Genomic DNA, 15,633 nt, shown 5'->3' with positions numbered 1-15,633 from the left:
GAAAATTTTGCTCAATCAAAATTGAATTTGACCTTGTCCAAGAATTTTCCCACAAAATAGTTAATTCTTTTTTAGATATTAATTTTGGGTGTTATTTGTAACACATTATTTCAACCTGGAAAATATTCTATTCTATGTTTTTTGAACCAGTCAAATTTCACTTCCCCCTTGACCGTATTCCCTCTAAACAGATATCAATTATCTGAAGATAAATTACATGAATAGACCTTTGGCAAATTTGATTTTGTGGGTAGTATTTGTTAATTTCGTTGAGGATTTTGAGGATTAATACATTATTCATGAAAAAAATTGTTTCAAATATTTATTGCAGAAATAACATAAATCCTGTCATATTCTTGACCTATGGATACAAGGTGTAATTAATAAACTTTGTTGCTCAATTTAATTAGATGTTGAATTTTGGATTTGATTATTTTTACGCTTCTGTTCAGTCGCCATTTTTCCATAAATTCTTTTATTTCTGCCCCTGATGGATATATATTTTTCTTGATATAGTCACCAAATTCTCGTTTGAGTACTTCAATTTCCTCATCTGTCCAAGCTGAAATATTCGAACGAATGTCAAAACCTTAAATTTTATGAATTTCAAAAAGACGAAACTGATAATTGAAATAATTAGAAGTCAAGAAATGAGCACCTTTCCTGCAAGCAGTACTCCTTAACTCTCCATCATGACTCTTCTCTACATCTCCTATAAATAAAAATAATAAGAATAATAGAATTTTACATTCAATTCAATGTTTCGAAATGAGTATGAATCAAACAGGCTGACATCTATAAGTCCATAAATATAAATAAAACAAACGAAATTGGACTGGCAGAAATCTTTATTTCAAAGTAAACCACAGAGAACGTGTCACCATCGAAGAAGGAAGAAGAGTAGCGATAGCTCTTATTATAGCTCCTCAGTACCACATACATTGGTCGATGACGACCAAATGAAGCAAGAGACCTTTTGTGAGAGGTCCAATTTTGTTTGTAGACTAGATAATTTCCAACCTGCTTTATGTAATCTGGTATTCATTGAAATCAAATGAAGTAAAGGGCAATTTTGTTCTGAATTAAATACTCCAATAATGCATAATTTTGAAAACATTTTTTTATTATTAAAAAAAGGTATTAGCAAGTCAACTTTGCGAGGTAGTTATATGCTGTCGCGGACTTTTTTGTACAGCTAGCAAAGAGCTACATTTCGGTCATACATTGTATCAGGTTTCTGCAGCGCACGTGAGAAAATATCCAATTATGGCTAATTTTTGTACTTTAATGAAGTTCGAGTAGGTATCTTCAATTGTTTCTAGTGAGAACTATATCCTAAGTCACTCGGGGATAATATAGAATCGTGAGGGTGAAAGAATTTCTCAAATCGGTCCAGTAGTTTCTGAGTTGATTCGTTTCAAACTTACAAATCTGTCCTTTTTATATTATATTAGTATGGATTAACCATCACATTATCCTGAATAATATTTCAGTGATACGTCGAATGATGTCTCCAAGAATATATTTCAAATAATTCATACCTTTCTTATGTTCACTTCGTTTCAATATTATACCGTCTTCCTCCATCTTATCAACTCCTGAAAATGGGAAGCATGAATAAAAAATAGGTGAATTTTGTGGACAGCAATAAAATCAAATGTCATGATTTGAATGCTTTGTTTTAATGGTGAAAATGTACCTATACTTAGAAAGTGCCCAAGAAATAATGAATCTACAGTTTTTCAACTCATTCTTATACGTTCTGTATGCAATATTTTCTATTAATTTGTTATCGACTTATTGGCATCAACTGATACTTGATGCAAATCCATAACTGAAAGTAACTGAATTATAGGATTTTTATGAATACGAGTCTTCTACCACTAGTGTTTCACATAAAATTGCTTCAGTGGGAATTATATAAATCAGTTTTTTCAGTTCTATATTTCTGATTTGTTTATTATCATACTCACCATCATCACTGTGATTTTTGTTCGTCTTCATTGTTTCTTGTGATTGATTTTTGAAACCTTACAGAAAAAGGATTAAAGTGGAAAACTTTTGATTGAACAAATGAACAACTTACCTCCGCGAAAAGCTGAAGATACCGAAGCATATTTCGTGGTTGAATCAAGCTCTGTGGGTTGACAATTCATTAGAAAATTAATTTTTGAACCTTACATATCGCAGGCTTAAATGACAAAATGCTCAACTCCGGTTCCAAGGCATAGAAGGACTGTTAAAGGTATTTTTTAATACAGGATGATTAACCGCGATGTCCTATTGACTTTTAAAAAAAACTAATCACAATTTTTCACTGAAATTTGTACGTTGGGGTTTTCGACGAAGAACTTTCTCCCCTAAATGTTTTCAGACCTCTCCAGCTTCCAGTTATATCAGAAACATCCTGCTATTTTCTTATACATGGTGTCTGTAAACAAATACGAAGGACTTAGGAAGATGGTTCCTCGATGAAAATAAGCAGGATAGTTCCTATAAATTTTTTTCGAAATCGAACTCCCTTCCAAGATACAGCCTTTGGAAGGCGATCCCGAGTTGACAGTTTTAATTTACGGGTTCTAAAAAACACTTGGTCCTAAAACTATACATAATATGAAGCACTAAGTAGATGTTAGTCACACAATTTTTTTATATCATTATTGGGGGTTGAAAATTGAAACCCCTTATGATTTTCTTCAAAAATTTTCGTGAGATAGATTTTCGAAAAATAAAATTTCCTTATGGTTTCCCATTCAAAAAAAGTATAAGTGTTCCATAGCATAGAATGACTACCTAACGCTAAAATACATCTTGTTATTTTAAACCCCTAATAATAAAGTTATGAGATCTAAAAAAATTGTGTAAGTAACATCTATTTAGCCCTTCATATTATATATATATATATTTTTTTTAGAACCCTTTAAAAAAATTAAAAACTATCAATTTGCCATCGCCTTCCAAAGGCTGTATCTTGAAAGGGAGGTCGACTTCTTAAAAACTTATTGGAACTACCCCTCCTTATTTTCATCAAGGAATTATCTCCCTTCGCATTTGTTTACAGACACCCTGTATACCCAGTATATTATTAAATCATATGATAAGACGATTTGATCTAGACATTGCCATACAAGTTATTGGGATTCTCACTGAAGAAACAATCAAGATAATGGACACGCACTTTTTCGAATATTTCTGTCTATGAGGTTTTTGTCAAAAAAATCTCCAACATTTTCAAGTTGCGAATAAGTTGTATCATAATATTGTTTGCTCTTTAAACCGAAAATGTACAGAGTGTTCATAATGAGATCATCAAGTTGGAGGAATCAAATGGATCAAAATTGCATTCGAAATGCAACCTTTTTTATTTTTCATTCCTTCAGACGATTCTACTTAAAAAAATGGAAGTTACCCAAGAGAACCCTATCATTAAAATGAAAACTTCAAAGTTATCAAGGAATAACTTGAAATAAGGCAATTTCAAACTGCTGGACTTCTGGAAACCACAGAAAGAATTTTTAGATAGAGGTTTTTCTCAGCCTCACTCTCTAAGGTGTCAATTATGATTAACATATGCCTGTTTTCACCGACAAACTTAAGGCAGACTCAACGTTAAGAAATACTTATTTCTCAATTTCACTTCGAAGTTGCCATATAGAAATCACTTAAATAAGAATAAATTCACATATAGCCTGCCTTATATTAGCCGATGCAAACAGGAAATAAACGTCAGATAGGGCATCGCATCGGGGTAAATTACCCTGAATGATATAATTAATGTCATTTTTATGTAAACTGAGTATCTAGTGAGAAAATGCTGATTGAATCTGCATGATATTTATGATTTTTAGAGGAACTAAAATATTGTGAAGAATTCATCGATTAGTATATAGAAAAAATGCATTTCGTCAACTGAAACAATCATATCAGACCTTCAACCTCGTTCTCCTCAACTAGTTCTGCATCAACATTCAAGTTTATTTCAGACAGGGACTTTCCTTTATACTCTGCTGGAAGAGTACCCTTATCCATCATTAACAGTATTTTAGATACTTTTGCTGTTTGATATATATCCACAGGTAGTCTGGAAAAATTTTGTTTATAGGTTTGGCCTTCAATTAAGCGAATATACTCACTCGCAAAATTCTTCGTGGGTTTTCTCGGTGTGTCCCATGAAATTTGAAAATTGTTTTTTCTCGTGTTTGGATAGGTTGAGAATCTGCATCACAGTAGCAATATGTTTTCTCAATCGGTTGCTACCAATAGCCTCTGGATGCTTCAAATTCATTTTTTTGGTCAAAGTCCTAAAAGCGACATCTCCTTTGCCCCATTTCACTGTACTGCCAGGTAAAGCAAACACATAATCATTATCAGGAGAAATGTATTTGACCCGACGTTCGAGTAGGAGGTTGATGAATGTTTGAATAATTTGAGGTACTAGTATCACAACTGCTCTTGAACCTTTTCCGCAATTCACTACCCTTTTATATTCTTTGGTCAAGAGTTTTTCTGATTCTGTTAAGAGATTCTTAAAATCAATTGATTCAGTTTTTCGATCGATCCTGTAATCATTTATCTTTAGAAATTGAACATCGCCTATTCTTCTCCTGTTGAATAAAATGAGCAGAGCCAAAGTACAGTGTACTAACGTCTTATAGGTTTGTGCATTATCAGTGTTTTGGTTGAAAGTTAACACACATTCCTCGGCAAGTTTTAAAGTCTCATCCTTGAATATCATAATATCGTCTACCAAGGGGATTAACAATGGCTTATTCCATTTTTTTTCCTGCAAGTCCTTGTTGGCTAACGAGGCTAATTCGATAGTCCAACGAGTCTCAATCAATTTGGTGAAATTCCTTATATCTTCTATCCACTCTTTAGTGGAAATACCCGATGGACATCTGAAACCCTCAGACTCTTGCACTACTAATTGCCGTAATTCATTGCACACGTGTTTTAAAGATGTCCCCAAGTGCATGGCAAGGCTAGGAGTTTTAAATGTTTTTTTAACGGGATCGTATCCTGCGATCTCTCGAACAACACTGAGAGCTGTACCGAATTTCCTCGGCGTCAGTATTTCTTTCAGTGATACATCTTTGTCCCCGGAAATTCTTCGGAAAACGATGAGAAAACGTGATAGTTCTCTCATTCGGCTGCTGCATGCGTATACCATTCGTTCTCTTCTATGTTTCTTCAGATATGATTCCCCAAAATGCACTATAAGGAGGTCCTTCTTTGCGACGAGAGAAATATCATCAGCCCTCATGAGATCGAATACCTGAAAATATGGTAGGAATAAGCTTTGATTTTCACGAATATGTTAATCATAATGATCTCCGTTTACCTGATGTTTAACATTCAATTTTGAAATGACATTAGTTACATCGACAGCACAAGCAGTTAGTGTTTGGGATGCAGAAGCGTGATGAACTTTTTTGTTCCCTCTTTCAACCATGCAAACCTTCGCATGTCGTCTCAAATATTGTTTAACGAATAAGCCTTTACAATAAGCACAAGGGTAATATGTTTCACTCAAAGCCGGTAGGTTACCTCTCTGCCGCTTCGGTCTTGTAGTACCACTTATATAAAGATTGAAGTTGGTTTCATTTCTGAGTAGCATAAAAGCTTGTCTCCTTTTCTTACTACCTTTAGGGAGGGTCAATATTTTGACTACCTCGGATTCAGAATTATGTTTTCTTACAACATGCCGGGAAAAATTTTTTGTTTGCATATCCTCTTCACAAAACTTGCATCGTATGTATTTTGTTGTTCTAGTTTTTTTATCCTGAAATGACAAATTGGTAATGCAAATGTAGCAAATAATATTTAATGAATTACGATGCTCTAATTAATTTATTGATAAACTCCATATTTCTGAAACTTTTGGAAAAAATTCGTGGAAAGTAATCGATTAATTCATTTCAGCAAATTATCCTGATGTTTCTATCAAACATACGAACTTGTTTCCATGAAGATAAAGAAGAAATAATTTATTCAATATAGCAACATCATTTTGGTTCAGGATTAACTCAGTCACATAAAACCTGTGAATGTTAATCTTGACCAATTGCTATCTGTTTCGAACTAACCACCCATCATCATTAGGGTACCAATAGAAAAACCGTTCCAACGAAAGTAGAGTAGATGCTATAACCATAGTTCTTATTTGACCTCATCATAGCAATATAACTCTCACTTCCTTGAAAAAGTCATAAAACTAATGAAACATATGACTGCTAGCACGCGATAGTTAGATTCAATAATCCTTCCAGCGCCTAGGCAAGCAACGAGCTATCTAATTTCCCCTACCAAAATCCCTAGAACAAACATTTGGCCAAAGATTATAGAGTTTAGGTAGGGTCTATGATCTCTGCATGTAGCTGTATCCAAGCATTCAATAATAGAGTCCTTCAGTTATTTCATTGGGATGAAAGTTGTATTGTTGTGCTGAGGTCTAATAAGGCGGAAATCATGGGCAGTACCTACTGTTTTACGATGGAATTGCCTTTCCGTAGTTACTTTTCACGCGATAGTTTTTGGTGAGTTTGATTCAGATCCTCATATTTGTATACAGGGTGTCCGGGGAATAACTGTACATGCTCTCACCAGAGATAGAGTTGGACTAGCTGGTTACAGATTGACCATTAAAAATTAATTTCTGGATTTCCATAGAAAGCTACAGGGTGATTTTCCAACTTCATGGAAATACTTAGACCATCATAAAATCCAAACTTATTGACGGATATTATTGAAACTCGGGAGGTTATTGACACATGCTAAGGTCAAGTCAGAAATATATCAATTATTTCATTATTCCAGGGCCGGACTCATTAATCTTCATTTAAAGTGTTCAGGGTGAAAAAAAACACTTTGTATTCCGAATTACAAATGATTGACTCGCTTTTTAGGAAGAAGCTAAATTATGCTTCAATTTTTGGTATCACTCAAAGTTGTCACATCAACAATTATTTTTTCATGAATTTTTGAATTTGAATAAAGTTCGAAAAATTGAATTTTTCACCATGAAGAGAACTGAAAATCTCATGTTTGAATATAAAATGCGAAAGTATTAGTAGAAAATTTACAAAAAAGTTCAGAGCTTTAATAAGCACTGCATTTCTCTGCATTTTTGAGCTTGATCTTTGAATCTAGTTAGATATTTTTTAACATTCTCCCAAACTGAAAATCCTGAAACTCATGATTATTTGAACTTGTCATACCAATTTTGAATTCATATAGAGGTTTTAACATTGGAAGAAGTGTAACTTTGGTCTATATCATTGTTGTCGAACACCCGGTATACATAAGAATAATTTTGAAATATGCTTCTGTATACCCTATACACATCACCAATTGTTTTTCTTCAAAATACCTTCATTTACTCCCTAAAAGTGAAATCCGCGTCTGGGGTGGCCACCAGGCCAGTATATCAACAAATTTTTATAATCTTCTTCACCTTCAGTGACTTTTTTAAGAAAATTAATTATTTATTTTCGACCTGCACAAGATGACTATGTCCTGTTCAGGTAAATAAATTGCAATTTTCGAACTTTATCCAAATTAAGAAATTCATAAAAAAATAATTGTTGATGTGACAACTTTGAGCGATACCAAAAATTGAAGTATAATTTAGCTTCTTTCTAAAAAGCGAATCAATCATTTGTAATTCGAAATACAAAGTGTTTTTTTCACCCTGAATACTTTAAATGAAGATTAATAAGTCCGGAACTGGAATAATGGAATAATTGATATCTTTCTAACTCCACCTTAGCATGTGTCAATAACCTCCTAAGTTTCAATAATATCCGTCAATAAGTTTGGATTTTATGATGGTCTAAATATTTCCATGAAGTTGGAAAATCACCCTGTAACTTTCTAGGTAAATCCAGAAATTAATTTTTTATAGTCAATCCGTAATCAGCTAGTCCAACTCTATCTCTGGTATGAGTATGTACAGTTACTCCCCGGACACCCTGTATAGTTATATCGAGAGGTCACTAAATTCATTCATTTTTAAATTATTTATTGCTAACCTGAGATGTTATTTCATGTATTATTATCGCTTATTTACTGATACGGCTAAAACTTACTTTCAACTTTGCAGCTAATGAAGGGAGAATTTCATCATCGTCAATGTCGGATTGAACGGAATCGTTTAATTCACTCGAAGAATTAATAACAAAATCTGGATCCTGAACATTTTCTTCATCGAGGTTGTCGTGAAATGATGGAACTTCTTGAAATAATTTTTTTCGGACGGTTATGATTTCAGGTGCAATTGTTGGTTTCTGAAATAGGGATGTATTTTTATTTATTTGTTGTGGATCTCTCTAAAATCTCAGAATTTTCGATAATTTGACTAAGTCCAAACATGGAAAACGAAAAAGTTGAAAAATAGAGTTGGGAACTATCGATCAAAGTGCCAATGAAATTGATGGAACAACTCACTCGATTTTCTCTCGGTGAAGTTTTGCTGATATCATGAACAATAGGGAATTCTTCATCTGTTATTTCATCTTGTGTTATTTCCATATCTACTTCATAATATGAGCAATAGGAATCTGGTTCAGATATCACTGGGGACACTTCGGTATAATTTTTTTTTTCTTCCGAATTCAGGAACTGCTTGTCATTTTCGTCTAAGGTATAATGAGGTTCAACACATTTAATTTTATTGAAATTGTTCAGAGGCACTTCACTTCCAGTGTCAGTTTTTGAGTAGAAGACGTTAGCCGGAGAAATGTCTTTCGACCTACTATTGAAATACTCATTATCATCGACCCAATCCTGAAACAAATTCTCCTTCTTCAAAAATTCAAACACATATCCTAAATCCTTTACATATATAGCCAGTCGGTGGTCATCAATTTTTCTTTTACGGTTTTCCGTAACTTCATCATTTTCAGTTCGCTCCTCAGCTGCAAAAAATAAAATATTCCCAATAACTCTGATATCTTACACCTTCTAATAATTCATCTTTTACATTATAATTGCAATTTATTTTAGGGAGTTTCTATACTCCCGGAAATTTTCAGTTAAAAAAAATTTTGATCCATGTCATGTAACTATCGCTTCTGGAAATTTGGAGGACTTTTACTGAACTACTGTTTCCTCACCTTCTTGCAGTTTTCTTTGAATAAGGACTTTACCGTTAAAAAAATGTTTCTAATATTTTGCGCCATGATAGAAGTGCTGAAGGACATTGAAAATTTGTAGAAATATAAGGGGTTATCCATTTGCAATATCAGCTATTTGTTGAATAATACTTATTCAGAAAATAATTTCCTGGGGAATGATAGTACAAGGGCCTGATATCTCATGAAATTTATAAAATATTTGGTTCGGCAGAACTAATTTTTCAACGATTTTGAATTATTTCTACGCCAAATTGTAGATAAATTTTTTGGTATTGAAACAAACTCCAGAAAAGTTTTTCAAAAATGTTGATAGGTTAATTATACAGGGGGAAAAAATTTCGGGGGATTTGTAGAGTTTAAGCTGTGTTTATTACAAAAAACATCCTTTTTGCCATCTTTCAGTTTTTATTTCACCTTGATATCTTGATTTGCTTTGATGATACACGTATTCAAATAAAAGCCTGGAATTTTTCCAAGGAAAGAATTTAATTTGCAGTATTATAATATTGAACAGGATTTTAAAATAAAAAAAAAACATAATTGGCATTGTTCAATATTTCGTATGCCCACCTCTAGCGGAAATAACGGCGCGGAATCGCAGAGCCATCGAGTTGATATCGAGCTGCGTTTTGCATTCAAGTGTTTCGGGTAGTATAGGACGAAATCGAATGTTTTTTTTCTATCATCCCAGTGATGTTCAATCGGATTCAGATCCGGACTATATGCATACCATTCTAACCGTTAGATATCAACCTCATCCAAATATTGCTTAACAATATTTTTCACATGCGCACATAGCTTCTCTTGCAGCACAGAGTACACCGTGGTCAACGGTTGCGTTTTAAGGGTAACACCGGGTTTACTTTAGCTGTATTCGGGTTCGAATTTCGGCAGTCCGAGAATTGTTCTAGAACTGCGCAGAACTGTTGCGCCCTAGTATCGAATCCTCTGCGCAGTTCTAGAACCATTCTCGTACTGTCCGAAATTCGAACCCGAATACAGCCTTTGTTTCGTTATTTTTGACATCGAGCGTCAAATCAATGAACTACACGACATGCCGTCCTGACACACGAGCGATGTATAGGTCTTGCATTGAGATGAAATCATCTCCAACAAATAGGGAATAAAAGCTTCCTGAAAACTGCCTCTTGATATAGGTACAGGCCCATACCGTAACAGAACCCCCTTGATATTGTTGTTCCTTGAGCTTGACGTGTATACAGGATGGCCATTTGAAAACGAAACAGACGAGATTACAGACGAAATAAAATTTTTCCATAGAAATGCTCGGACAGGTCGATTTCTGTTTCGAGGGGGACAACTCAAGATGTAGGTTACGGACGCATAGCGCTTCAACCCTTGCTACTACAACCCTCACCCCCAATTTTTGAATAGGGAAGATGGGGTGAGTGATACCTCATTTGAAAGGTATTTTTATACTGATTTCAGCATAGTAATTGTTTTTTCATTTTATGCATTAGTTCTCGAAATATTCTTAACTAAGTATTTGAAAATGAAGTGGTGTTTTCATGGCACTTGTAGTGTTTTTTTGTGGAAAATCGACATTTTGAGCTTCAAAACAACCCTGACTGTGGCTTCCTTCCTCCAATCCACTGACATAGAAATCTTTAATCAAGATGTCGAACAAACAAAGCGTATTACGAAGGAGCTCAATCTTGCTGAAACTCAATCTAAATTATTTTCGATATAATTTGCAGTATTTCCAATAACATGCGGTAACACTTGATCGATAGAAATCTCCAAAAAGTCCAAATACGTACATATCCCTAATCAGATCACCAGGTAAGAAAATCAAATCATTAATGATGCCACAGAAATATTCCAGTCCCAATTCGTGAAACGATTTCCGACTTAATCAACAAAATGAAAACATTATTGAAGCCAACTGAGAAAACACTTCATAATTAAGTCGGAAATCGTTTCACGAATTGGGACTGGAATATTTCTGGGGCATCATTAATGATTTGATTTTCTTACCAGGTATTCTGATTAGAGATATATACGTATTTGGACTTTTGGAGATTTTTATCGATCAGGTGTTACCGCATGTTATTGGAAATACTGCAAATTATATCGAAGATAATTTAGATTGAGTTTCAGCAAGATTGAGCTCCTTCGCAATACGCTTTATTTGTTCGACATCTTGATTAAAGATTTCTATGTCAGTGGATTGGAGGAAGGAAGCCACAGTCATGGTTGTTTTGAAGCTCAAAATGTCGATTTTTCACAAAAAAACACTACAAGTGCCATGGAAACACCACTTCATTTTCAAATACTTAGTTGGGAATATTTCGAGAACTAATGCATAAAATGAAAAAAACAATTACTGTGCTGAAATCAGTATAAAAATACCTTTCAAATGAGGTATCACTCACCCCATCTTCCCTATTCAAAAATTGGGGGTGAGGGTTGTAGTAGCGAGGGTTGAAGCGCTATGCGTCCGTAACCTACATCTTAAGGTGTCCCCCTCGAAACAGAAATCGACCTGTCCGAGCATTTCTATCGAAAAAATTTATTTCGTCTGTAATCTCGTCTGTTTCGTTTACAAATGACCACCCTGTATAAAATCCAAGGCTTTTATTTCAATACATGTATCTTCAAAAGAAATCAAGATATCAAGGTACAATTAAAACTTAAACATGATGAAAACGATGGTGTTTATGAGAAACTGAGCGTAAAGTCTACAAATTTTCCGCACTCTTTCACAGGGTGTTAAGAAATTGGACTACAGATAATTTTTTTTCACCCTATATCAATAAGCTATCAACATTCTTGGAGAAATTTTCTGGAATTTATCTACAATTTGGCGTGGAAACAATTGAAACCGATGGAAAATTAAGAAAGTTCTTGGAAAGCTAACTTCAACAAAATTTTTGTGGCCCAGTTTTTAGCCGGTAGGTGGTGGGCAAAATTCGTTGTCTACTGAAGGGATCTCGAGAACTATAGCAGCTAGAAGAAAACGGACGATACATTTTCGGGCTTTTTTTTCTTGACTAATCCAAAACTGAAAACAGATCCAGCCTAACGTTCATAGATTTCAAGTTATGAACGAAAATTGAGAAATTGTCATTTTCAATGAAGCTGAATAGCTCGCTTGATTGAACTCTTATACGAAATCTGTTGTCACATTCTACAGGACCTTTTTTATGAAGAATTCGAATATGATATTTTTGAATTTTTAGATCTACACATTTTCGAGAGACGACAGGGATTTCTGATTCTTCAACTGTAAACTACAGTTCAAAGTTCTTACATCTTTCTGAATTTTTTCTTGCTGATCTAAAAATGTATCATATGTCACTATTCACATGAATATAAGATAAGGAAACTAAATTAATACTTTTTCCTGCTTTTCGATTCAGTGTTGAATTTTCGGTAGGCTGGCGTAACCATACCGACCGTTGAAAATGCATTATAGTTCGTGAACTCCACATAATCCTATGTGAACTCAACTTTCTGTGATAGGATTCACCGACTGTCGAATAATTATTTCTTTTATATATCGATATTGAGATCGATATACTTTAAGAGGGTAAAAGACTTTCGTCTGATTATTAAAGAAAAAAATTAATTCAATTATCGTTTTTCTATTCACGAAAGAAACTTAAAGAGTCATGAAATACCATAGACACCTATGATTATAATCTTTACAAAAGTAAGATGAAGTAAGGTGATGAAAAATAGGTTCTTCTGTCAATGGTAGTGTTCGAATTGTAAACCATCGTTAGATAAGCATGCCAAACATCGCGAGAACAAACGATGACAAAATAATCATCGAAATATTTATTTAGCAATCCGTGATTCCAATCATAGAGGCTCATGTTCACAAAAGATAATGCATATTCAACGGTCGCTATGGTAAGCCAGCCTACTTATAATTCAACAGAGAATCGAAAAGCAGGAAAAAGTATTAAATTTTCTTCTCGTGTAACATATGATAAATTTTTTAAATCAGCAAAAAAAATGCAGCAAGATGAAAGAACTTTCAACTATAGTTTACATTTGAAAAATGAGAAATCCTTTTCGTATCTCGAAAATGACTGGATCGAGAAACTTTTTAATATCATATTCGAATTCCTCCTAAGAAAGTGCCTGTAGAATGTAACAACGGACTTCGAATACGAGTTGAAACAAGCGAGTAATTCAGCTTCATTAAAAATGGAAATTTCTCAATTTTCGTTCATAACTGAAAATCTACGAACGTTATGCTGGATCTGTTTCCAGATTTGGAATAGTCAGGAAAAAAGAACACGAGAATGTGTCGTCCGTTTTTTTCTAGCTGCTATAGTTCTCGAGATTCTTTCAGTAGGCAACGAATTTTGCCCACCCTATACATTCCCTTCTGAAACATTTTGGATCTTTCACTTCCAGTCTCTGGAACAAAAAACCCTAAAAACTTCCAGAAGATGCAGAATCCCCCCAGATTAAATTTCAATGGATATCTGTACAGGGTGGGCAAAATTGGTGATACCTGAATTACAACTTTTTCAACCTAACGAGATAGAGGAAAATGCATGGCACATAACGGTCGTCTTTTTTCGAGAAACTTATAATGCCATCAACTGCATTACACTATCTTCTTTTGTTTTCGAGTTATAGGACAAAATCAAAATTTCAACTTTGGTCATTATCTCCGTTTCTGTTTAAGCTAGGATGTTGAAATGAAATCATTATACAGACACTGATAGCAATCGAGTGGCGCACTATGATTTTTTCCAACAGGTATATTTGCTGAGCTATAACATAAAGATGTATTTTTTCTTATGAAAACAGTAGTTTAAAATGACTTCAGAAGACTGAGGGTGATGTATAATATATTTTTGAAACGGTAAAAAAAATGACGATTCTTTCTAAGTCATTTTAAACTACTTTTTCCATAAAAAAAAACACAACTTTATGTTATAGCTCAGCAAATAAACCTGTAGGAAAAATCATAATACGCCACTGGATTGCTATCAAAAAAGTGTCTGTATTGTGTCTTCATTTCAACATCCTAGCACAAACAGAAACGGAGATAACGACCAAAGTTGAAATCGCCCAATTTTAAATTTTGGCCTATAAAGCCCGTTTGCAACAGCCGAGAATTCTCTAGAAAACTTACTCGAGATTTCATGCGCCGTGAATTATTTAGGTACTGTTACATACGCACTTTCGGTAGAATTCTCTGTTCACTCGCATACAAAATAATCTCTGCCGTTTTCTTGCGAGAATTTTGTAGGGAATTCTCGGCTGTTGCAAACGGGCTTAAATCGAAAACAAAAGAAGATAGAAGAATGTAGTTGATGGCATTATTACTTTCTCGAAAAAAGACGACATGAATGGTACATTCATTTTTCTCTATCTCGTTGGGTTAAAAAGTTGTAGTTCAGGTATCGCCAATTTTGCCCACCCTGTACAGGCTGTCCGAATTAAAGAGTCGCTATACCTTATTGTGGAAACTAACATCTTTTGCTCATTTTAACCTGCTCCACATGATCAACAAGAAAAAAATATAGGTTGCCATTTGAAAGAATTAAGTTTTGATTGCACTTCTATTTAAATTTTTAACTTAAAGTTTTGAAGATCACGTTGCTAAAAATAGAGACGTAGCGTATGATCCAATATGTTGATAATAGCTGGGCAAAATTTGGTTTTGATACATTCATTAGAAAACTTGTATCAGCTATTTTAGTGAGCACCAGGATATTCCATTTAAAATGAGAGAGTTGATACGAACAGGAAAAAAACAGAGCACTCTGTATTAATGTGGGTTATGAAAAATAAAAGTTCAATCGATTTCAGACAAGTTTTGTATTCAACTTTTCCTTCTAGCTCTTTCAGTTACCACAATAAGGTATAGGGACATTTTAACTCTGACACCCTGTACATTCCCGTACCATAGGGATAAAGTTTGATTTTATATATTCTACTTACCTATGCTTTTGGCCATTTCTACCATTCTGCGACTCCTAGAAGCCATTTTCCACACTTTTTATCACTAAGTTAACACAAAGTTCAGTGCGCATACTCCGCTTCACGTACGAACTGTATCTGAAGAATTCAGGACGAAATATGATGTCGAGGAATATAATGGACGATGTGCCGTCGTAAAGAGGAAGACACAACGACTAAACGTATCAGGTAATGTATATAAATATAATATATGGATATTTGTTCGATTACGAATATTTGGACTTTATGTACTCAGCAGAAATTCGAGAAAAAAAACAATCAGAAATATTTTTTGAACAATGTTGCCTAACAAATAATATTGAAACAACGGTAATCAACAAACTTTACGTTTTAGAGTCTAATCGGACTCCTTACAAGAATTTAGAATTGAGAATTTTTGTCTGTTTTCCATGATATTTTTTATTCGGAAGTTTTGTTGTCATAATAATAATAATAATGATTCCATTTAATCCTTCTAGACTACTTGTTGTATGGGACAAGTTAGTCTGAAAACTAAGTAACTGAGCCACTAAGGAGTCAGCCAAAT

The 15,633-nt window shown here is 34.0% G+C and overlaps 2 protein-coding genes across 2 annotated transcripts; both read right to left on the bottom strand.

The window, feature by feature from the left end:
• Nucleotides 1–380: 380 nt before the first annotated feature.
• LOC123320975 lies at nucleotides 381–4,089 on the bottom strand. The gene is made up of 6 exons (XM_044908476.1): nucleotides 3,930–4,089; nucleotides 2,087–2,137; nucleotides 1,974–2,030; nucleotides 1,542–1,598; nucleotides 659–712; nucleotides 381–562 (listed from the first exon to the last, which is right to left on the bottom strand). Exons 1-6 carry the CDS (start codon nucleotides 4,030–4,032, stop codon nucleotides 381–383), a joined length of 504 nt encoding a protein of 167 aa, XP_044764411.1. The 5' UTR covers nucleotides 4,033–4,089.
• Nucleotides 4,090–4,129: 40 nt separating this feature from the next.
• Nucleotides 4,130–15,363, bottom strand: LOC123320974. Its single transcript, XM_044908474.1, has 6 exons — nucleotides 15,069–15,363; nucleotides 8,839–8,915; nucleotides 8,446–8,784; nucleotides 8,088–8,285; nucleotides 5,342–5,782; nucleotides 4,130–5,275 (listed from the first exon to the last, which is right to left on the bottom strand). The coding sequence occupies exons 1-6, from the start codon at nucleotides 15,112–15,114 to the stop codon at nucleotides 4,130–4,132; spliced, it is 2,247 nt and encodes a 748-aa protein (XP_044764409.1). The 5' UTR covers nucleotides 15,115–15,363.
• Between the last annotated feature and the right edge of the window lie 270 nt (nucleotides 15,364–15,633).

Source organism: Coccinella septempunctata, chromosome 9 (assembly GCF_907165205.1).
Source record: "Coccinella septempunctata chromosome 9, icCocSept1.1, whole genome shotgun sequence".
NCBI classification, from domain to species: domain Eukaryota; kingdom Metazoa; phylum Arthropoda; class Insecta; order Coleoptera; family Coccinellidae; genus Coccinella; species Coccinella septempunctata.
This window is presented reverse-complemented; position numbering and strand designations above follow the sequence as displayed.

What these genes read in the sequence shown, in the direction of transcription:
- LOC123320974 (XM_044908474.1), bottom strand. Translation starts at nt 15,114, where the DNA reads ATGGCTTCTAGGAGTCGCAGAATGGTAGAAATGGCCAAAAGCATAG. An exon ending in ACCACCGACTGGCTATATAT is followed by an intron (nt 8,785 to 8,838) that starts GTAAAGGATTTA and finishes AATTTGTTTCAG; the next exon opens with GATTGGGTCGATGATAATGA. An exon ending in AATTGAATGTTAAACATCAG is followed by an intron (nt 5,276 to 5,341) that starts GTAAACGGAGAT and finishes CCATATTTTCAG; the next exon opens with GTATTCGATCTCATGAGGGC.
- LOC123320975 (XM_044908476.1), bottom strand. Translation starts at nt 4,032, where the DNA reads ATGATGGATAAGGGTACTCTTCCAGCAGAGTATAAAGGAAAGTCCCTG. An exon ending in ATCTTCAGCTTTTCGCGGAG is followed by an intron (nt 2,031 to 2,086) that starts GTAAGTTGTTCA and finishes TTTTTCTGTAAG; the next exon opens with GTTTCAAAAATCAATCACAA. An exon ending in ACGAAGTGAACATAAGAAAG is followed by an intron (nt 713 to 1,541) that starts GTATGAATTATT and finishes TTTTATTTATAG; the next exon opens with GAGATGTAGAGAAGAGTCAT.